At 55.0% G+C, this 20996-nt stretch overlaps 7 protein-coding genes across 7 annotated transcripts; all 7 read left to right on the forward strand.

Moving 5' to 3' along the window:
- Positions 1–538: 538 nt before the first annotated feature.
- Positions 539–1954, forward strand: CCMA1212_008025 (uncharacterized protein; the record flags this gene model as incomplete). Its single annotated transcript, XM_073705181.1, has 4 exons — positions 539–636; positions 710–801; positions 905–1105; positions 1161–1954. 4 exons carry the CDS (start codon positions 539–541, stop codon positions 1952–1954), a joined length of 1185 nt encoding a protein of 394 aa, XP_073556184.1.
- Positions 1955–2754: 800 nt separating this feature from the next.
- Positions 2755–5211, forward strand: CCMA1212_008026 (ATP-dependent permease MDL1; the record flags this gene model as incomplete). The annotated part of the gene is made up of 1 exon (XM_073705182.1): positions 2755–5211. One exon carries the CDS (start codon positions 2755–2757, stop codon positions 5209–5211), a length of 2457 nt encoding a protein of 818 aa, XP_073556181.1.
- An 810-nt stretch (positions 5212–6021) lies between these two features.
- Positions 6022–6984, forward strand: CCMA1212_008027 (uncharacterized protein; the record flags this gene model as incomplete). The annotated part of the gene is made up of 2 exons (XM_073705183.1): positions 6022–6087; positions 6154–6984. The coding sequence occupies 2 exons, from the start codon at positions 6022–6024 to the stop codon at positions 6982–6984; spliced, it is 897 nt and encodes a 298-aa protein (XP_073556182.1).
- Positions 6985–8167: 1183 nt separating this feature from the next.
- Positions 8168–9532, forward strand: CCMA1212_008028 (Metal tolerance protein 3; the record flags this gene model as incomplete). The annotated part of the gene is made up of 1 exon (XM_073705184.1): positions 8168–9532. One exon carries the CDS (start codon positions 8168–8170, stop codon positions 9530–9532), a length of 1365 nt encoding a protein of 454 aa, XP_073556179.1.
- A 521-nt stretch (positions 9533–10053) lies between these two features.
- On the forward strand, positions 10054–10239 carry CCMA1212_008029 (uncharacterized protein; the record flags this gene model as incomplete). Its single annotated transcript, XM_073705185.1, has 1 exon — positions 10054–10239. The coding sequence occupies one exon, from the start codon at positions 10054–10056 to the stop codon at positions 10237–10239; it is 186 nt and encodes a 61-aa protein (XP_073556180.1).
- Positions 10240–12764: 2525 nt separating this feature from the next.
- CCMA1212_008030 (uncharacterized protein) lies at positions 12765–14846 on the forward strand (the record flags this gene model as incomplete). Its single annotated transcript, XM_073705186.1, has 7 exons — positions 12765–12808; positions 12876–12903; positions 12959–13065; positions 13194–13778; positions 13836–13894; positions 13954–14512; positions 14595–14846. The coding sequence occupies exons 1-7, from the start codon at positions 12770–12772 to the stop codon at positions 14844–14846; spliced, it is 1629 nt and encodes a 542-aa protein (XP_073556360.1). The 5' UTR covers positions 12765–12769.
- Positions 14847–18664: 3818 nt separating this feature from the next.
- CCMA1212_008031 (uncharacterized protein) lies at positions 18665–20500 on the forward strand (the record flags this gene model as incomplete). Its single annotated transcript, XM_073705187.1, has 1 exon — positions 18665–20500. The coding sequence occupies one exon, from the start codon at positions 18665–18667 to the stop codon at positions 20498–20500; it is 1836 nt and encodes a 611-aa protein (XP_073556359.1).
- Positions 20501–20996: the final 496 nt, after the last annotated feature.

Below are 20996 nucleotides of genomic sequence, written 5' to 3' on the forward strand. Positions count from 1 at the left end.
CTAGCAGTGACCATCTGTTCGCTGCTCCCAGTTGTCCCTGGTAACTGCTGCGGTATTCTGCCGGGCGGTGAGTGGCCTGAGACGCAGCTCTGCGCGCGCAATATTGCATAATGCGTACACGCACGCTAGAAACTTGCACTTATCCAGACTTTTGACGGACCTCTCTCCCAACTTCCACGCAGCTCTTCGTCCAGGTTTCTTCTCAATTCCTCGGCTGATATTCCCTTGCCTTCAGACTTTCTATTCCTGCCATCTTCCCCTCCGCATCGAATCGTTAATCTCGCACACAGCTCTTGACCTCCCTGATAGCAACCCGTTCTGCCCCAATTGCACGCTGACTAGCTGGTCGCGAGGCTGCAGCTTGAGCTCCAAGACCGAGATCCACTGCCTGCTGTAGATTTATCTCTATCGCGTCGCAGCGCCAATCTGCTCCCATAGGGAAATTCGCCCGTAGAGACAACTGGTAGACGGTTGTGTATGCTCTTGCCCCGACTTCACACAAATACTACAGCCCCGGTCCCAGTATCTGGTTGGCATAATGGCGTACAACGACGACTCAGTCCTGGCGCGTCTGTCAGCACTGAACGAGAGCCATGACAGCATCGCCACAGCGGCGCAATGGATCATGTTTCACAGGTAATAACTTCCGCTGCTTTGAAAGTCAAAGATGATGGTGTCGAGGCGCAAATGTACTGATCACCACCCTCAGGCGGCACGCAGATCGCACGGTAGCGCTCTGGATGCAGCGATTAAAGGATTCGTCCAGCACCAAACGATTGAGCTTGATCTATCTTGCGAACGGTATGCGCTCCTCCATCACCACCACCGAAACTCCGTTCCCTGCTCCTTACCACAATCATGTCTGGCTCTGACGCAACTACCGGTGCTAATACATTGTGTGAAGAGGTCGTGCAGCAGTCGAGAATCCGCCACAAAGAAGACTTCGTCATCGCCTTCTCCCCCGTTGTGGCTGAAGCAGCGGCAGTCGCATATAAGGGCGCTCCAGCTGAGATCCAAGCCAAGCTGCGGCGTGTCATTGATGTCTGGAAAGACAGAGCTATCTTCGAGGCACCGATTCAGGCGGCTATCGAAACACGTCTTAATGGTACGCACTCGGCGCTTCGCTTGGGGCTACTAGCAGATGCTAACCATCAGAATAGAGTTAGATAAAGCCCGCGGATCCGTCAAGCCCGGCTTTGGAGGTTCCCCGTTTGGATCAGCCGCTTCTGTGCCTGCGGAATTCACGCCTCTCGTCTCCGCCCATCAAACAGTCACAAAGCTCAGCGTGCCACTCAAGTCAACCATTGCTTCCGCAAACCAAGAGTATGAGAAGCAAGTTGATCCTACAGTAGCGCCTCCATCGGCGCCGGTCTATGCGGCTCGACTCAATGGGCTGCTCAAGACGCTCGCGAACGCTGAGAGTGCGGTGGCTGAGTGCGTCAAGGCCCGGGAGACGTTGATCTCAGGCCTGGAGAAGATGCTGGCCGCAAACAGGGCGGCCTTGGAGAATGAGAAGAATGCAGCTGCTGAGCTATCGGGACGCAAACGCGAAATCGAAGATAAGAAGCAGCAGGTCGAGGTGGCTATAATGAGAGCGCTTGGGCCTGCGGACGGCAATGGGTCGCATGCGGAGGGCGAATCCGGCAGCCCTCCTACGGAGCTTGACCGGCCAGAAATGGAGGCTCTTACGCCACCCGGTATGGACAACGACTTCGAGGATACTGCTCCGGGGAGTGTTGGAGTGGATGAGAGCGCCAAACACTCGGAAGACGCCCCAGCAACTCAACCTGCCGCTGCCGTGCCCTCGACGCACACCCAAGCACTACCGATATCCATCAACGGGTCCAATAAGAGGCGACGAGTGGACGATACGGGCGACTTTCCCGATCTGGGGAACGATGACGAGATAGATGCCGAGGTGGCACAAATGTTGAAAGAGGGCAACGACGTCTAACGGAGGGGAATTTGGGGGCAAGAGGCCTGTATGCGCTTCTGAAGTGGAAAGCCTGCTGTGAGGGAAGGGCTTCTGGCCTTTGGGGTACTGGTTTGGGTATCTACGCTACTTTTCCTAAGAGTTGCTTTAGAGCATAGGTAAGGTAAGATGAGATTGGTACAGCCGTTTACGGGTAAGACAACTTGTATGCGGGTTCGTATAACTCATAACTGAACGTGCCGTGTTTCAAATTGTTCCTTTACCTATGAAAGCTTCGGAAAGAGCATGCGATGGAGCAGACGGACGCATCATCAAGCTTTGGTTCACATATAACCCAAATTGGGGGACTAAACCAGGTGGGACTTGCTTCTATAGTAAGATAATTAGTCTGTCAATTCATACCATTTCTGTGCACCTCCTCCAGGACGATTGTTGCAGCATGAGTCTTCTCTACATGTAGTTGTCCTCAAGATCGGGCCTCGGAGCTTGCAGCTCGGCCTGACGCCCGTACGGAGTCCCACACGCTGTGCCGACCTTCGGCCGAGCCACGCCCCCCAAGACTCGCCCAAACCGGGGCGCCCCAGCGTCGCCGCCTTGCGCATTCCAGCGGCCAGCTTCTAGCGCCTTCAGCTGTAAATGCCGCGACTATGATGGCACGAATCTCCTAGCCGTGAACCCTCGTGGGCACTTTTTTTTTTCTCTTCCCGTCAACACCTTCTTGCACCCAATCGCCGCCTCCCAGCACCGAACCACCGGCTCTTCCTCTCCCCAACGGCTGTCAGCAACTCGATGCTGCACCGCTGGGCGTCCCCTCGGTAATCATGAATGCCGGGGCGCTGCGACGAGCGCTGCCTCCCAGGCTCGCAGTCGGAGGCTCGCAAGAGTCTGCAGCCTGGAGTCGCGGTCTTCTGTCGCAATCCTTCCCCAAGCCCGGGTCTCGTCTGTGCCAGCCGCAACTGCTTCGCCCGCGCGCGCTTCCGTCGTTTACGCCTGCGGGATTCCATACGCTCGCGGGGTCTCTGCGTGTATCTCCGTTTCAATACCAAGCTTCTTCTCGACCGCAATCGCATACCGGCTCTAGACTTCGATCATCACCTAGCCATGGACACATACTGCATCTAGCTCGCCAATTCTCTGGTACTTCTTCTGCTGCGCGACAAGTTCAGTCAAATTCTCAGAATGCGAATCAACAAGCACTGGAGCCAGCCCGGCAAACCAAGGATACGAACGAGGACGAAGGCAGCCAGGAATTTCAAAAGAGCGAACGGGCTGCCCATGCGGCGCAAGTCAACCTGTCTGCTAGACTGTCAAAGGAGGGCAAGCCTCAAGCAAAGGCTGGCCTGAAGGAAATTTGGAGGCTGATCTCGATCGCTAAACCCGAAGCTCGCTGGCTGGGCCTGGCCTTCTTCTTCCTCATGATTTCCTCTGGCGTTACCATGCTGATACCGTTCTCCGTTGGGCGAATTCTCGACATCTCTACAAAGGGCGACGTCGATAATGTGAACATCTTCGGCCTCACCCTGAATCAGTTCTTCATGGCTCTTGGAGGCGTTCTCACGCTTGGAGCCATTACCAGCTTTGGACGAGTCATTTTGCTGCGCATCATCGGAGAGAGAGTCGTTGCCAGATTGCGATCCCAGCTTTACAGGAGAACCTACGTTCAGGATGCCGAATTCTTCGACGCCAATCGAGTTGGTGACCTGATTTCGCGACTCGGCTCCGACTCGGTCATTGTGGGCAAGTCCATCACGTCCAACCTGAGCGATGGGCTTCGAGCCATCTTCAGTGGCGGTGCCGGATTCGCCATCATGATCTGGACGAGTGCCAAGCTTACTGGCATCCTATGTCTCATGTTCCCGCCCATTGCCATCGGTGCCTTCTTCTACGGACGAGCGATTCGAAATGTGAGCAGGTCAATCCAGAAGAATCTCGGTACCTTGACAAAGATTGCAGAAGAGCGCCTTGGAAACATCAAGACGAGCCAAGCGTTTGTCGGAGAAATCCAAGAGGTCCACCGGTACAACAATCAGGTCCGAAAGATCTTTGCTTTGGGCAAGAAGGAATCATTGATCGCCGCGACATTCTTCGCCTCGACCGGCTGGGCGGGTAACATGACGATCCTGGCCATGCTGGTCGTTGGAGGAAACTTGGTAAGATCCGGTGCCATGTCCCTGGGAGATTTGACTTCTTTCATGATGTACACTGCCTTTGCGGGTTCCAGTCTCTTTGGCCTCTCGGGCTTCTACTCGGAGCTCATGAAGGGCGTCGGTGCCGCAAGTCGATTGTTCGAGTTGCAGGACCGAAAGCCCACCATTCACCAGACTGTTGGAATCCCGATCAAGTCAGCCCAGGGTACCATTCGATTCAATAACGTCCATTTCGCCTACCCGACCCGGCCTGCGGTCAAAATCTTCAATGGCTTGGACTTTGAGATTGCTTCTGGGAGCAACGTCTGTGTCGTCGGCCCTTCAGGAGGCGGCAAATCGACGGTTGCGTCATTGCTTCTACGATTCTACAATCCTACCGACGGTTCTATCACCATCAACGGTATCGATATCTCAACAGTGAACGTCAAGTCGCTGAGACGGCGCATCGGCGTTGTGTCTCAGGAACCCGTGCTCTTCTCAGGAACCATTGCTGAGAACATTGCCTATGGAAAACCGCACGCTAGCCGCGCGGAAATCATCTCAGCGGCCAGGAGGGCAAACTGCACCTTTATCAGCGACCTGCCAGACGGCCTGGAGACCCAGGTCGGTGCTCGAGGGTCCCAGTTGTCTGGTGGTCAGAAGCAGCGCATCGCCATTGCCAGAGCGCTGCTCAAGGACCCTGATATCTTGATCCTCGACGAGGCTACTTCGGCTCTGGATGCAGAGTCGGAGACGTTGGTGAACGAGGCCCTCGCCGGGCTTCTCCGTGGACACAACACCACCATCTCCATTGCGCATCGGCTGTCTACGATCAAGAGGTCCGATCAGATCATTGTCCTTAACAAAGACGGAAAGGTGGCGGAGATTGGCAGCTATGCCCAGCTTGCTGCTGATAAGGACAGTGCCTTTACCAAGCTGATGGAGTGGCAGATGAGTGGTGGCGAGATTCCCGAGACACGGCCGTCGAGGGAGTCTACTTCCCACATTACCGAGTTTGAGGAGATTGAAGACGATCTCGCTAGGGATGACGATCAAGAAAAATTCGTTGATGAAGGCGAAGAAGCCAACAGAGAGAGCAGAGAGAAGCTTGCTTCGGTTCTTGAAGATAAATCTCAGGGCCCTCGAGGCTGAGGGCCACCTTGTCACGGGAATACTTTACAGGAGCATATACACCGTTGCTCAAATCAAGAAAAGAAAAGCACGATAATCTACATATACGGAAGAGGAGGTTGATTGCTGTTTGATACAATTTTGTAAACTATTCGGGACCGGATCAAGTTGTGAGAGAAGCAAACCTATTGTTTTGTGTACATAGAGCTCAGATGCCCCCTGATGGCGGCATCAACAAGTATTCGAGGTAGTAATAACTCCGCTTAAACTTGTACTTGGAAGATGGGTTTCTGACGATAGCAGGCTGTGGGAGATGTAGGATGTTCGAGGGATATATACGAGGGACAGACATGAGGATCTTGGCTATCTTGGGGTTGCTGTGTCGTACAGATATGGATGATGGAATAACATCTCCGAGAGATAAGAATGATTTTTGTTTGTTCATTCCTTCTCAAGCTTTTCTGCTCTTTCTCATTCGAGACTGTAATATGCCCTTTGCTGTCAGACTCGTCGTTGATCTACACCCGCGCAATGGACGCAGCACGTCGTTCTGCCGAGGAAACCCGGGATCTACCCGCGATGACGCCCCTGAAAGGGTCGGGAAGGCGCTAATTGGACGGCTGAACAGCGTGCTTACTAGTCGCCCATAGGGGTCAACTGGTGACACCTCAGCGCGTCCCGGAGCCTAAACCAGCTGAATCGGCTCCAATCAACTTACAAACCCGTCCTCACCCCCCATCTTCATTGACCTGGTGAGAAGGCGGCAATACATTCAAGCACTCGCTCATAAGTTTTCATCCTCATAGTTCGACTTGCGTCAGTCAGATCACCATGTCAGCCACGGAAGAGGGCACATTCAAAGTGGGCAACGCAAGCCTCTACACAAAGACCTGGACGGTTCGTTCCCTCCCTCCATCAAACGCCATGTCCCATCAAACACCCCTAACACCAGAACCATGTTAGCCCACGGTCCCCATCGTAGCCAAGCTCATCTTCGTCCACGGCTTCAGCGAGCACATCAACCGCTACAACGCCTTCTTCAGCACGCTCGCCGCGCACGGCATCCAGGTCTTCTCCTGGGACCAGCGCGGCTGGGGCCGCAGCGCGACTCGCCCCGCGGACCGGGGTCTCACCGGCCCAACGTCCCGCGTGGTCGCCGACGTCGCCGCCTTCATCCAGGACAAGCTGGCGTCCGGGGGCGGCGACGCGCCCGTCTTCGTCATGGGCCACTCCATGGGCGGCGGCGAGGTGCTCACGCTGGCGGGCGACGCGCAGCACCGGCAGCTGGTGGCGCAGGTGCGCGGCTGGATCCTCGAGGCGCCCTTCATTGGCTTTTCAAAGGGCGAGGAGCCGAGCGTGGTCAAGGTCGTGCTGGGGAGGCTGGTGGGAAAGTTGCTGCCGCGGCAGCAGCTCAAGCATGTTGTTCCGCCGGAGCATCTGAGTCGCGATCCGGAGGTTGTTGAGTCGATTCGGAATGACGAGCTGTGTCATAACACGGGCACGTTGGAGGGGCTGGCGTCGCTGCTGGATCGCACTGCGGCGCTTTCTTCGGGGCGTGTTAAGTTGGGAGGCGATGTGCATTCGCTTTTCTTGACGCATGGCACGAATGACATGACGTGCAGCCATGATGCGGCTGTCAAGTTTGTCAAGGAGCAGGAGGCTGTTGAGGACAAGGAGATTAAGTCGTATGAGGGCGCGTATCACCAGCTTCACGCGGACCACTGCAAGGATGAGTTTACAAAGGATGTGGTTGACTGGATTCTGAAGCGGTCCAAGATTGAGTCGAAGCTATGAGGGATGAGTACTGAGTCGTCATGAAATCTTGCATGTTGGCGTTTGTTATCAGATGTTTATTCCTGTCTTTCGGAACAGTTGGCTCGATGAGCGGCCCTCTTACATATAATACCTACATAGTATCTAGACATCTGAACGATGGTACACATACCTCTTACCTTACCAGTCTCTGTCATCGTAAATTCAAAGCAGCAGTAGATATACAGCGTACACCAACAGCCACACGTCACACTACCCTCCCGGATTCCAAGCAACTGTAGTAGTATTCCGAAGCGTGGGTCGGGCCACCTCCCGCCGCAAATGTGGGTGAAGCCGAGCACCTGGATGGCTTTCCGAAGACGCCCGAAAGATCGGGGATCCTGTGCCGAAATGCCAGATTCTCATCGAGATCCTCTTATTTAAGATCTAGATTTGCTCCCGCTACAGCTTTTGACAGGTTATTTTTACACTAGTCGTCTCCTTGCTTTTTCTGTGTTACGCCCGGCTTTTTTGTCTCTGGTTCGAGATCCTCTCGCTGCTGCTGCTGGCTTTGGTGATGATGGCTGCTTCAAATCTACGAGTACGAGTACGATTGCAAGCGCGGTTGGGTTTCCGGCTTAGTCATTCGCAGAGCGGAACGCGTCATTGGCAGCCAATTGGTAGGACAAGAGAAAGGGAGGGCAAGATCAAGGTCTGAGGCTGTGGTTTCCTTGACGATCCGACAGCAGATGAAGGCTTCCTAAATCTCAAGAACCTCAGCATCTCCTTCTTCCATTCTCCTTCTCAAGGTACAGCTGACTTCCACGGGTAACCGAGGTAAGCATCAATTGATCAACTTCATCCCATCAACATCAGCATAGTAATATCTCCTGGCCCAAGAGCCCCCACGCCTCACCGATTCCGCACCTCGAGCCCCCGATCGGCGAGCTCTCCACAGCAGCAGCTTTCGGCCCGTCTCTCGAGATTTTCTTATTTCGCCGCTGGCTATCAATCTATCTTATCTCGACCAGACCTTTACTCTTCATCAGAGAATTGAGGGAGGCAGCCGATTCTCCTCTTGCAGCACCTACTTCGTACCGTTGCGACCATTCGTTTGTCCTCATCCAGGCGGGACTCAGTTGTCGAGCCGCAGCAAATCACAGAAGTTGACCAAGTTCTTCGCGAGGCCTCCTTTCGGTGGCGGCGATTCTCGTCACCATTCACCATGACGCCCGACGCGAGCAATACCATCACTCACCATCCAAACGTCTTCAACCTCCAGCGCCCCCAGCCTGCCTCCAGCCGCAGCAGCTCGAAAGCGCCTCCCGTCTGTGATGCTTCTAGCACAGGCGTCGAGGCCGTCGAGGCGGCAGACCATGATGCTGTAGAGCGCCACCACTACAGCAGCACCGACATCGAGAGCCAGTCCACCGCAGGTCGCGCGCGCGTGCCGCGTCTGTCGGCCGAGAGCGATCCCTACGGGCTGTCTTTTTCCTACAAGTCCGACTCCGACCTGGACCAGATCAAGGCCAACTCATCTCGTAAGAGGGACAGCGCCCATGGCGGCGACAAGAGGCTGGGTCCCAAGAGCGATCACCGCAAAGTCCGCGGCTTCTACGAAAATCAAAACGCAACCATCGAGCGCATGCTCAAGTCGGTCGAGGACCACCGGGAGGAGGCCCGCATCGAGCAGGGCGAGGACAAGCTCAAGTTCAAGATTGCCATCTACGGCTCGCTCGCGGCCAACATTGTCCTCACGGCGCTGCAGCTCTACGCGGCCATCACGTCCGGCTCGCTGTCTCTCTTCACCACCATGGCCGATGCCGTCTTCGACCCGCTCAGCACCCTCGCTCTGATTCTGTCCAACCGCGCCATTCGCCGCGTCGACCCGCGGCGCTTCCCCGCCGGCAAGGCGCGGCTCGAGACCGTGGGCAACATTGTCTTTTGCTTCCTCATGAGCGCCGTGGCCCTCATCATCATTGCCTTCTCCGCTAGAGAGCTGGCGAATGGCGATGGCGACAAGACGTTCCATCTTCCTTCGGTCATCTCGGTCTGCGCGGCGTTTGCGACAAAGTTCGGCCTCTTCTTGTACTGCTGGTCCATCAAGGACAAGTATAGCCAAGTGAACATTCTGTGGCAGGACCACCGCAACGATCTGCTCGTTAACGGCTTCGGTATCTTGACCTCGGTTGGTGGCGCCAAGCTGGAATGGTGGATCGACCCTATGGGCGCCATCCTGCTGTCCCTGCTGACGTCTGGCATCTGGCTGCACACGGCCTTCAACGAGTTCCTGCTGCTCGTGGGCGTGGTCGCGCCTCTGGACATGCAGCAGCTCATCACGTACGTGTGCCTGACCCACTCGGACGCCATCGAGGGCATCGATACCGTGCGAGTCTACCACTCGGGCCCGCGGCTGATTGCTGAGGTGGACATTGTCATGGACCCATCGCGGACGCTTATGGAGACGCACGATGTGGCTGAGGAGCTGCAGTTCAAGCTGGAGAGCTTGCCCGACGTTGAGCGGGCCTACGTTCATATCGACTACGAGACCACTCACAAGCCGGAGCACGCGTACAAGAAGGACCTGTGAGGAGGTGTTTCTGTGTTGTGAGAGATTTGCCAGTCTTCTAGAGGTTGCGTGCATACATAACGTGCATTGCATGATTGACTGCATGAGAGAGGCTTTTTTCTGTTTGGTGTTTAGCATTCGTTTTTTCGGTCTCTGCAGCTGCGTGTTTCATTGTTGAGGGAAGAGGGCATATAGAATGAAGTCATTGACGCGTTAGCATCGTATCACTTTTTTTTTTATCATAATATTACCAACGTAAAACTGATATCCCCAGCTTCCTGTTAACGAGGAGGGGCAACGGATGAGGGGCAGCAGGAGAGTTGCCAGTCGGTAGCAGCAGTGCTATCTATCTACTACCCGTACGTTGGCCAAGACAGCCGATCATGATGGGCTGCTCGCCTTGCAGTGTAGTCAAGAATCACATGTGAAGGCGACGTCTTGGGAAGCTAACCAGCCTTTTCTACATGGTAAGGCCCTGTATGCATTGCTCATCGTTTCGGTTACTTTGTATCTACTGTATGCCATTCCACTGCGTCTAACAGATGGATAAGGCAGACGCGAGCGGGGAGAAACGAAAGGACAGTGGAGCCGACGGAGCGTCTGGATCGTTTGGCAAGGAGGAGGAGGAGGAGGAGGAGGAGGAGGAGGGAGAGCTTCCATCGGAGAGCTATTTATTTCGCGAGAGGAGGGTGTCGTTTGGGTATCGTTTTGTTGGAGCTGCACCTTGAGATTGCCCCGTCCCTAGGGCGACCATGTTGCGCCGTGCTGTGCTGTCGAGAACGGCTTCTATCTATGGAGACTCTTTCTGCATACATGTGGTGTCAACGGGATCCGGAAGCTTGAGAGGGAGAGGGTTCAGGCTGCCCGACCAGCCATGGAATGGATGCTCTTGAGAAAGCTGGAGATGAAGTGGGAGGGTTCAATCAGGTATCAATGGGCATTTACATCTCTGATTACCCGGATGGCTCGCCGGTGCTCGTATACAGATTACGGGCTAATAAAGGAGGGCTGATAGTGAGAATGTATGCGAAGCCATTTGGAGGCGAGCCAGATGATACGACGCTGCCATCTGATGAACGGCCCGAACATGGGAAGAACCGATATCCATGGCGCGAGAGGGAGGAGCTTGGGTAGGTGGCTCTATTTGCCAGCCTCGCAGTACATTGGAAATGGAGCTTCATAGAGAAGAACCTGGCCAATCAGGCAACCAGGATCCGGCTCGCAGCGGCATGTCTGTACGTGATGAAGAGCTGCCGCGGCCGTATTGCGCGCATTTTGCATGGAAGACCGGAAGGGCAGTGCTCCTCGATGCGGGTGAGCCTGACGAACGGAGCTTACGCGCGTTGGGCCTTGATAGCCAGCTTCGATCCAAGCCAATCAGTCGAGTTGATTCGAGTCAAACCAAGGTGGACAGACGGGAGCTGGGTTATTGTTCTGCAAAGACTTTCGGGAGAGTGGCAGCAAGCACGGAAGCACTGAGTCCCAACTGCGGAGCCCTTTTGCTGCTGCATGGGCTGGGGGGATCCACGGGGAGGTTGGGATGCGGTTGAGGAGAGGAGGGAAGCCATGGAATGGGACTGGAATGGTTTGCGACTTTTCTTTGCTGTTCTGTTCTTACGGCTGGGTTCGGATTTTCCTTGTTCATGCGAGGCGAGAATGGCGAGCGTGCATGGCTCGAGGGGAAAAGCAATTGTGCTTGAGAGAAAATTTTCGTTTTGCCTCCCCGGAGAATGTGTGTGTGAGTTGTTCATGAGGAGGAGGGGGGAAAAGTTGTTGCATAACGGAAGTGACGCATTCGAAGATGTTTGCTACTAGCTGGGATCGAGTAGTAGTACTCGCAATAGCGTAGCTGGGGGCTCCAGTTCTATAATCGTGGATTTGCCCCGTGCCGTATCGCATCGGCAAGAGGAGAAACCTGGTCGTCCCGGTGTTTTTCTATCGAGTCGATGGCTCCATCACGGGTGGTTGAGCTTCTGCCTTGGTTTAGGCTACTGGGGGGGGGGGGGGGGGTATCTTTAGTGGCTTCAATGTTCCCTTGTAGATGGAGCGTTATTTGTTTGCTAGTAGAGTTGATTGTTGTTTTGTTTTACCGCCTCTCTTGTGCGTGGACGAGGCCAATGAATACCAAAGGGCTTGTCGTGCGCTGTTGAGCAGAATGGATTGCGGTTGATGCGAATATGGCTCAAGGCAGAAGCGAGTGCAAGAAAAGGATGAAACGTGGTTGGCTGGTTCACAACGAGCTGGAGGGGTTTTTCCTGCATTCTACGGAGGGGCAGTTTTTTTTTTTTCTCGCTCATGGAGGGGTTCGCGATAGAGGGGTAATGAGTCCTGCCCAGCTGCATGCATTGTCGATGGAACGAGGCCAGCAACATGCATGGGTGGCTGGCTGTGCTACTGGACTGGACTGTACATTATCTGCCTGATGTGCTTTTTTTCTGCAGCCGTTCTGCGTCTGCGTCTGCGTCTGCATGGCTGGTTCTAGGTTCGCTTGCAAGCCATGCTGCAAGCCAGCCGCCACCGGGACAGAGCTGGACCCCCCGGGTAAGGTCCTAGGGCCCGTGTCAGGCCGGTGGACGAGGCCCTTGTTTGGCCTGTCAACGAGCTGCTAAGTACCTATCTGTAAGGTAGGTAGGTAGGTAGGTAGGTAGGTACCTATGTACTTCGTACTTAGCTGTGGGTTTTCGATGGCTTTGGTGATGGCATCGAGATGAGCGGACGATGTGTAGGTACATGCGGTAGTTCCGATGTACAGCTCCCGAGGGGTGGCAGCAATGCGATTGTGCCGCCTGCTGTAGGGCCATGTCCAGGTTGGCAACAGACGGCAGCAGACATCAAGCAATCCTCCATCATATAGATGAAATACAACAGAAACGCAGAGAAGCAGAATAAGGTAGCGCCCAGCCCGACGGTACCTCGACGACGCCACCCTCCCCTCCGTCCACACCTTGCCGATCCAAGTATCTCCCCATACTCCGTAGTACCCCGTCACCTCGCCCATCTAAGGCAGTACGTACTCCGTAGCACTTCGTACCCGATTCCAACCTCCATCACCAGCAAAGTTGCCTCCCAACTGCTTTTTCCTTTATTTCTACCCGTGCCCCCGTCCCGCCCCAGCAGCTGTTTCCAAATCCCTCTCCTGCTCCCTCCCTCCTCTGTAAACCTCGCCCGTCGTCTGTCTCTTGTCGTGAGCCTACCTGTTGTCATCTTGCCGAGCGTCTCTATTCCAAGCTTCGTGACCATCTCACCTACACAGCAACCATGGCTGATCCTAGCTGGGGCGAGCATGCTTATGCTACGGTTCGTTCTCCTCGTCGCTCTCCCTGACGCGAGGGGTAGCAAGCTAACGTACGAGTTCGACTTTCAGCTTCTGTTGAACGATGCCTATCTCCCTGGTACGTCTCTTGTCTCTGGCCAGTTCCTGTCGCAATCGCCGCTAACGACCTCCAGGTGCTCTGGTGCTTGCCCACTCCCTGCGCGATGCCGGCACCACCAAGAAGCTCGCCGTCCTGGTCACGCTCGACGGTGTGACTGCCGATGCCATTGTTCAGCTCAAGGTGCGTCTTCAATTTCCGCCTCGGGATGTTTCAAGCTCTCTTGCTATGTACATGAATCGATATATGCGTATATGCCCCCCCCAGACACCACGAGATTGATGCGCTGACTTGCTCCCTGCGAGAATTAGACCGTCTACGACTACGTCCTGCCCGTGCCTCGGATTCGCAATGACAAGCCCGCCAACCTCTACCTCATGAACCGTGCCGACCTGCACTCTGCCTTCACCAAGATCAACCTGTGGAAGCAGACGCAGTTCTCGCGAATCGTCTACATCGACGCCGACGTCGTTGCCTACCGCGCCCCTGATGAGCTCTTCGACCTCCCCCACGCCTTCGCGGCCTCTCCTGATATCGGCTGGCCCGACATCTTCAACACCGGTGTCATGGCCCTGACGCCCAACAACGGCGACTACCACGCCATGATGGCCATGGCCGAGAGGGGCATTTCCTTTGACGGCGCCGACCAGGGTCTCCTCAACGTCCACTTCAAGAACAACTTCCACCGCCTGCCCTTTACCTACAACGTCACCCCCTCTGCCCACTACCAGTACCTCCCGGCCTACCGCCACTTCCAGTCCAGCATCAACATGGTTCACTTCATTGGCCCGGACAAGCCCTGGCGCGCCGGCCGCAGTGCCTCCTACGGCAGCGCGGCCTACGACGAAATGGTGGGCCGGTGGTGGGCTGTCTATGACCGCCACTACCGCGAGAAGGTGAGTTTCTGGCAAAGAAGTGTCTCCTGGCAGGTGTCGATGCTAATGCTGTTGCAGGAGATTTCCCAGCTTGCCAACGGCGGTGGCAACTACAACCAGGCTTACGAGTCGCAAAAGTAAGGCGATAAAAATTCCATCACTTTGTCAGAGACGCAGGCATGCTAACGCTGCTTAGGAACGCTTCTCTGGCTGACCCCAAGTTTGACGCACCGGCAGGAGGATCTGGCTTCCAGGGCCAGCCACCTCGACAGATCTTCCCATGGGAGAGCCACCAGCCCAAGGCCACCCGGTCTTTCTACGGTGATGAGCCAGAGCTGCAGCCGCAGGCTCCTTCTCGCTCAGGCCCTGCTGCCAAGTCGACTGCTCGTTCTTCAGTAACAAAGTCTCCTCCAAAGTCTCCGGTCTCGAGGACGTCTGACAACAAGAGCGAGGCTGGAACGGGCTCTTGGACGACATACTCGCGGACCAATGCTTGGGACGAGGTGCCCGGCATCTCCAAGTACGCCGATGCCGTTGAGAAGCACCACCGATCGAGCAGCCGTGGCAAGGAAGGCGAAGAGAACGACGATGACGAAGAAGATGAAGAAGGCCGAGCCTTCAAGAAGGTTACCGACTTCCCCACTGAGACGGAGAGGCCCAGCCTGCCGGTCACACCAGCACCAGTCCCCCGGGGACGCGAATCCACCGGTAAGGTGCTCCCGGCCGCTGAGGGCGTGCCGCCACAGTCCGAATGGGTACGTACTAATCAATCTGAAGCAGCTAAATAGATGTCTCTACACAAAATGCTGGGTGGCTGACGTGGAGTTTCCTGTCAAGGATCCCACAGCGCAATTAGAGAAGCTCGCTCAGCAGCAGTCAGCGATGCTATTGCGCAAGCTCGGGGGTCACAAGGAGGGCTTCTCGGGAGGGGTAAGTCAAGAGGCGCCGACGCAGTCTGCCGGATCACGGACTCGCATCGCGCAGTCAGCCCCTGTCGTGCTGAGTCCACGGCCTGTCAAGGGAACAGCAGCGGCGGCAACCAGGAGCCTAGAGCGCCGGATGAACGAGGAGGAGGCTGGAAAATCATGACGAAAAACGTACAAGCAAGATGAAAAAAAAAGTTAAGAAAATCACAAGCTACGACAACAGTAACGAAAGCGGCGGAAAGACATTTATTCCATTTGCGTATCGGTTGGAAAAAGCAAGAGAAAAGGGGGAGGGTGGTTTACGTTTATACCTTGGATTTCTTCATGGGCATAATTTTTTTTCTCGTTTTCATCTTCTCTTCCTCTTACCTTAGTATTCCCCCTCTCTGCATAGCGATTGCACCAGCCTCGTCATTTAGTGGTGTTTGTCGAGTTACCGTTCCATCGCGTGCTGTGCAGAGCGTGGCATTGAGCTTGTCAGCATCATTTTCATATGTGCTTTTTGAGAACTTACTTCATACCACATATACTACATACCTCTTTGTTCCACTTATAGGCTTTGAATTTCTCTCAAACTTTGAGTACTATAGTATGCTTTGATTTTGTGTAGAGTCGGGTTATTCACGAGTAACGGGCAACAGTCGCCGGCAAAGTTTGCCAGACGGTCTATCGATGTCTCGTTGGACACCACGCCGCCGACGGCCATAGGTTGAGGGTGTCATGAGATGCAGTCCGAGGGTCTTGTATTCTTGTGTCACAGATGCTAAGGGTGCGGCGAGTTTGAAGATTGAGCCACAGCTTCTATACCGCCTCGTTGGTGTAACCCGTCCGTCAAATGGACGAGAAACTTACAAGAGTACAAGCATGTAGTACGTTTTTGCTTCCGCGTATCTAGGTACCTCCATGCCCTTGAATCGCCGATGATGGACGCACAAGTTCACGTCTATCGCTTGCACTGCGTATTACATATTTTACTGTAGTGGATAGACCGCTTGGATCAGGCCAATGAGTGTTGCTTTCGGGGAGTCTTCTGGTTTCTTTGCGTCGTGGGACGCCGTGGTGGAATATGGGGGATTTTACCGCCATGTTTGGTGTAACATTTCGGTCGATGGACGAAAGGACTAACACGTACTTAGTAATACGTAGGCAAGCGGTTCACAGAAAACCAGGGAATGGAGCAAACATACGCACACATCAAGTTCAACCATGCGCACATAAATGCGACGCCTGTCACCACACGCCACACCCAAATGGTTCTCTTATTGGTGCAATGTGTGCTTATATTTATTTACCTATTTTTCTGCAAACCGTTCGGTAGAGGTAGGTAGTACAATCGCTTCTTTGGATACGGATGCTTTCACATATTTGATGTTTCAATGTACATCATCTCCTTTCCACTGCATTAGTAGATATCTGCTCACCAGACCGCTTGTATTGGGCGAATGAGGCGTATTATGTTCTAACAGTCTTTTGATCATTTCTCACCATAGGGTAGGGCAATCGTGATGCCTGTTCGTATTCGTGATACCCCTGGCGACTTGGAGTTCGAGAGCGGGATCACGGGGATCGGGTCATTGAAAGGGGGAGTCGGGCCACGCGAGGAAGTTACGCCTAAGGAATAAGATCGTCTTGGCTCATTTGTCGGGACGAATGGCTCGATGTCGGAAATTGCGGGATGAAGCCAACAGGGCAAATAACTTGGGTGAAGCATAATCTTTGTTGAGACGAAAGTATTACCTTGCCTCAAGTATCTTACCTTTGGTAGGCTGGGAAAAGGCTCAATGTCGCACGGGGGTTAGGATGAGCGCATGACATCGCTCGCTTCTCCCTAACGGTTCAGGGAGGAGAGAATCTTATCAGATGGGGAGATTAGATTAGCGGAGATGACTTACGTGCCTGGAAACGTGAGAAGTGACGGAATTCGCGGCGATGTTGACACGGAATTACCTTGACCTGGGTGGCACTTGCGTTGGGATGGATGCTTCGCCGACGGGGACTCCTATGATCTATCTCTTGTACTATTGCTGCTTTTTCATTTTCCCTTTCCCTTTCTGAACATGACACTGACACTTTTCGTTCGTCTGGCTACGTGTTCTCAAGCTTCCGAGGTAGCATGTAAGTGTACCCCAGGTATGCATCATGTACAGAGTATTTACTCCATGGGGGCTAAAGCACATGACAGCGATTTGCTCGTTTGCTGGTGAATCTGCTTGTGCTTTGCCGCGTCTTCATGCACCTGCAATGCTTTGCTACCCGACAACAGCAAACTTGGCAAGTAGTGTACGAGCTGCCGAGGAGAAACAGAAACGACCGACTTCGGGGTTGGAACCCGACTCCGCAAAAGGGGAGCGAATGCCACGCAGAGATTAGATGGGATTGATAAGATTTGATGGATCAGATAATTTTTTTTTTTTTTTTTCTTTCTTGGGGGGAGCCTCGGCTGCCCGACCGCCCCATCTTTCCTGCGCGGTGGCCCCCATGCTTTTCTGCGAGCTTACATTATGCTGGCTTTGCTTGTGGTACTTGTGCGCTTTTGGGTATGGTATGTATGTATGATTGTTCGGGTTGGGAATGGCGTGAGAGAGGTGTTGGTTTGCGTAACGCGAATGGGAAACGTTGGCGATGCCTTTTGCCTTGCTGGTGTTTGCGAGCTGGTGTTAAAGATGGAGAGTTTTATGGCTTATAGTGCTTCACTGGCATGGAAAGTTGACCGTCTTTGTTTGCATTGTCTGCCTATTCAGCTTGCAAAGTTGCGTATGGTCATCTCAAGTGTTTCGGGAGAACACGTCAAAAGGCGCAATTCGAAGGTTCTCGGAGGACTGCCAGGATTGGGCTTGTACGTGAAGCGGGCCCGGAGCGGCTCAACAGAGAGAGTTGCTGGTCGAGACTCCGATGTAGCCAGATTGGCCAGCCGAGGGCAAGTTCGTACAAGGAAACAGGCTCAATTGGTTCAATTCTGCTTGGCTGTCATACGGTGACAGGACAGTGTGGCATGCATGCATGTCTGGAACGTACATGTGCGACAACATGCATGCCGTCATTGATTGATAACGAGGACCAACCGCCTTCTCGTGTGGTTCTTCTCTGCACTCACTCACTGTGCAACACATGCTCAAGCCACCCAACAACCACGGCTTACAGACTCCCGTGCCATTCCGCCCCAAATTTTATCAATCAGCCAGTAATCAATCAATCAGTCAGATAGGGTCGAAGCTTCGGCGTCCCTCACGATTCGACCCAAATCATTGGTGGCGCTCTGCCACGCTCCAGCCATCGGAGCCCAGACCCCACTGCAGCCAATCAGCATCGCGGGGCAAACCAGGGCTTTTTGCTCTCGGCTTCCAATGGCAAATTTCACAGCAGAGGCAACGTTTGAATGCGAGGAAAAGCTGGGCCGTGGGCTTGGGGCGGGTCTCTGGGGGCTCCGTAGACGGCCGATGTTGGGGGGGGGGTCCAGAGAACGAATTGCATGGATCGGATCAGAGCGATAACCCTGTGTGTGGCTGTCATGGTTGACCTCAGGTGGTGGTGCTTTGGTTTGGTTTGGTTCCCCAGAAAAGCCTCGGGTAGCCGTACTCGGGCTTTTCTTCCCTTCTTCCTCTTCTCACTCGCCCAACTCTGGTCGTTAACCTTTCCGACATCAAACCACCCGATTCCGATCCTCGTACGACTCAGCTGTCGAGCCTTGCCCCGTGAGCTGAGCACCGCTGCCGCGCACGGATCCAATTCGCCGGGTCACTGCCTGCATCTCCTAAATTCAAGCCTCCTTTGCCCCGGTTTTGGTCGATCTTTGTTGGCTTGCTCATGCTACTTGACGGACTTGGCCGAACCGACCTCGCCTCTCTGATCCCTCGACTTCTTCATACTCGCTCAACCTCTTCATTTTCTCCATCTCCTCGCCTCTGTTCTCTTAATCCTCTTTTCCTTCACCTCAACCCACCGCATCTCGCTCTTCTTCACTCAATCAGAAAGAAAGACATGATGCAGTCTGTGCGAATGCAGAACCTGTCCCTCGGGACAGCCGAGGGCATGCCCACAACGCCCAAGGCAGAGTCAATTGCCCCCTCGTTGACCTACTCGGACGAATCAGACGACCAGGACGAGCCTCTTCGAGCCGAGCAGCCTCGCCAGCGCCGCGCCTCTACGAGACTGATTGCCCAGAGTGCCCGCGATATCCAGCGCATCACGGGCGAGACGACCGCCGAGTTTGTTACTCGCTGCTGCGGCGGCGGCTGCTGCTTGATGGGCGGGGCCAGGCCGGCCGGCGTCGAGTACGAATCCGTCCCGCTGCCCGATAACGAGGCGTTCCGGTCCCTCGGCCTCAAGATTGGCGACATCCCCAAGGTCCTGACCAACATTGTCGACCTCCCGGAGAAGAAGGTCTCCTTCAGTTCAGTCCCCAAGGCCCCGAGCCCGTCCTCTCCCACGGACTCTGCCATCTCTCTGGAGCGGGATGGCGACGTCGACAACGGCAGCAACCTCAGCCGACTGGCCATCGACAAGCTCCAGACCGTCGACACTTCCATTCAGCCTCCGCGATTCGTCCAGCCTCACCCTCCGTACCACGTTTATCCGGCCAAGATCCACGCAGCGCGCGAGCTGACCAAAGCTGGTGCCGAGAAGCGCACATACCACTTTGATCTGGACATCACAGACTATCCCGACGAGGAAAACACCGACTTCAAGGTGGGCGGTGCCATTGGCGTCGTCGCTCCCAACTCAGAGGCCGTTGTGGAGGATGTCCTGGACGCCCTGATGGTGCCGCGCTTCCTGCGAGACAAGCCTGTGCTGTTGAAGACGACGGGCGGGCGCTGGCCCACCGTCTGGGGAGACGACCAGCCGCGCGAGCTCGTCACCACACGCCGGGATCTGCTTACCTGGTGCGCGGACCTGCAGTCGTATCCACCCACCAAGGCCTTGCTGCGAGTGCTGGCCGAGCACGCGACCGCCGACAATGAAAAGAAGATTCTCAACTTCCTCTGCGCCGCAGAGGGCCAGGGTGCTTTCTGCGACTTCCGATCCGGCCCTAGTGTCACCGTTTCTCAGCTGCTGCACGCCTTCCCCAGCTCCCACCCTCCTTTGGACGAGCTGCTGTCGACGCTGCAGCAGCTCATGCCGCGCTTCTACTCTCTCTCCAACGACCCGCACGAGTCGTTCCAGAGAGGCGACCAGAAGCAGCACCGCCTGATCGAGATCGCCGTCACGGTTCACGAGACCGGCGACTGGCGAGAGGGAACCCGCACTGGCGTGGGGTCCGGCTTCTTTGAGCGACAGGCCCGCAAGTTCATCGAGGCCCAAAAGGCCGGGGAGAAGACGGAGTTTTACATTCCCATGTTCAAGGGCCTGATGGCGAACCCCCTGGCCAGGCAGTTCAACGCCGAGGGCCCGATGCTGCTGATTGGAGCCGGCGTGGGCATTGCCCCGTTCCGAGGCTTCGTGCAGCGCCGCCTGAAGCAGGCCAACTGCGCCAACAAGGTGTGGGTGCTGCAGGGCATCCGTGACTCGCTGCTGGACGAGATCTACAGCGGCGAATGGGGCGTCCACGAGGAGGAGGTCAAACGCGTGGTGCAGAGCCGCCGCGGCGAGGGCAGATATGTGCAGGAGGAGGTGCGGAACCAGGCCGACCTCGTCTGGAGCATCGTCAACGCCGTCGACGGCCGCATCTTTGTCTGCGGCAGCTCCAAGGGCATGGGCGAGGGCGTCGAGGAGGCGCTCGTCGACGTCGCCATGGTCAAGGGCAACCTCGAGCGCGAAGAGGCGCGCAATTTCTGGCAGCTCAAGAAGGAGGCTGGCCAGTACATTGCCGAGACGTGGTAGATGCCTTTGCTCTTCTGTTCGATCAACGTTGGGGCATCTTTGAGCAGCTTCATCTACGATGTGGCATGAAGTCTTTATATCGCACATGTGCCATTTGGCTTCGTAATAGGGGTACATGGCAGGAGGAACACGAACCCATCAAACGCTTACGGAAGGGGGGAGGTTGGACAAGGCTGGATAAAAAAAGGCACAACCAAACCGGAAGACGAAGTACAAAAAAGGAAAATGGGAAAAGGGTCAAACAAAAACACCCCGGATCCGGAGCGCAAGCGCCAGAGGATGCACATAGGGGGAAGTCAAAGCATTACGGAGTTGGAGTTGGTCTGTTTGCCTTGGGAAATCTTTCGGTACTTGTTATGCACGCCGGGGACATCGGAGAAGGGGCATATACAAGAATGCATTGGGCTCTCTCGTTTCTCAGAGGGAGTCAGTGGGCGTATCGGATACTGCATTTTTTGACTAGAGGTACCTGTAGCCTATTTTAATCTAAGGATAT

This window comes from Trichoderma ghanense (genome assembly GCF_004382785.1).
Source record: "Trichoderma ghanense strain CCMA-1212 chromosome Unknown scaffold_11, whole genome shotgun sequence".
Taxonomy (NCBI): Eukaryota; Fungi; Ascomycota; class Sordariomycetes; order Hypocreales; family Hypocreaceae; genus Trichoderma; species Trichoderma ghanense.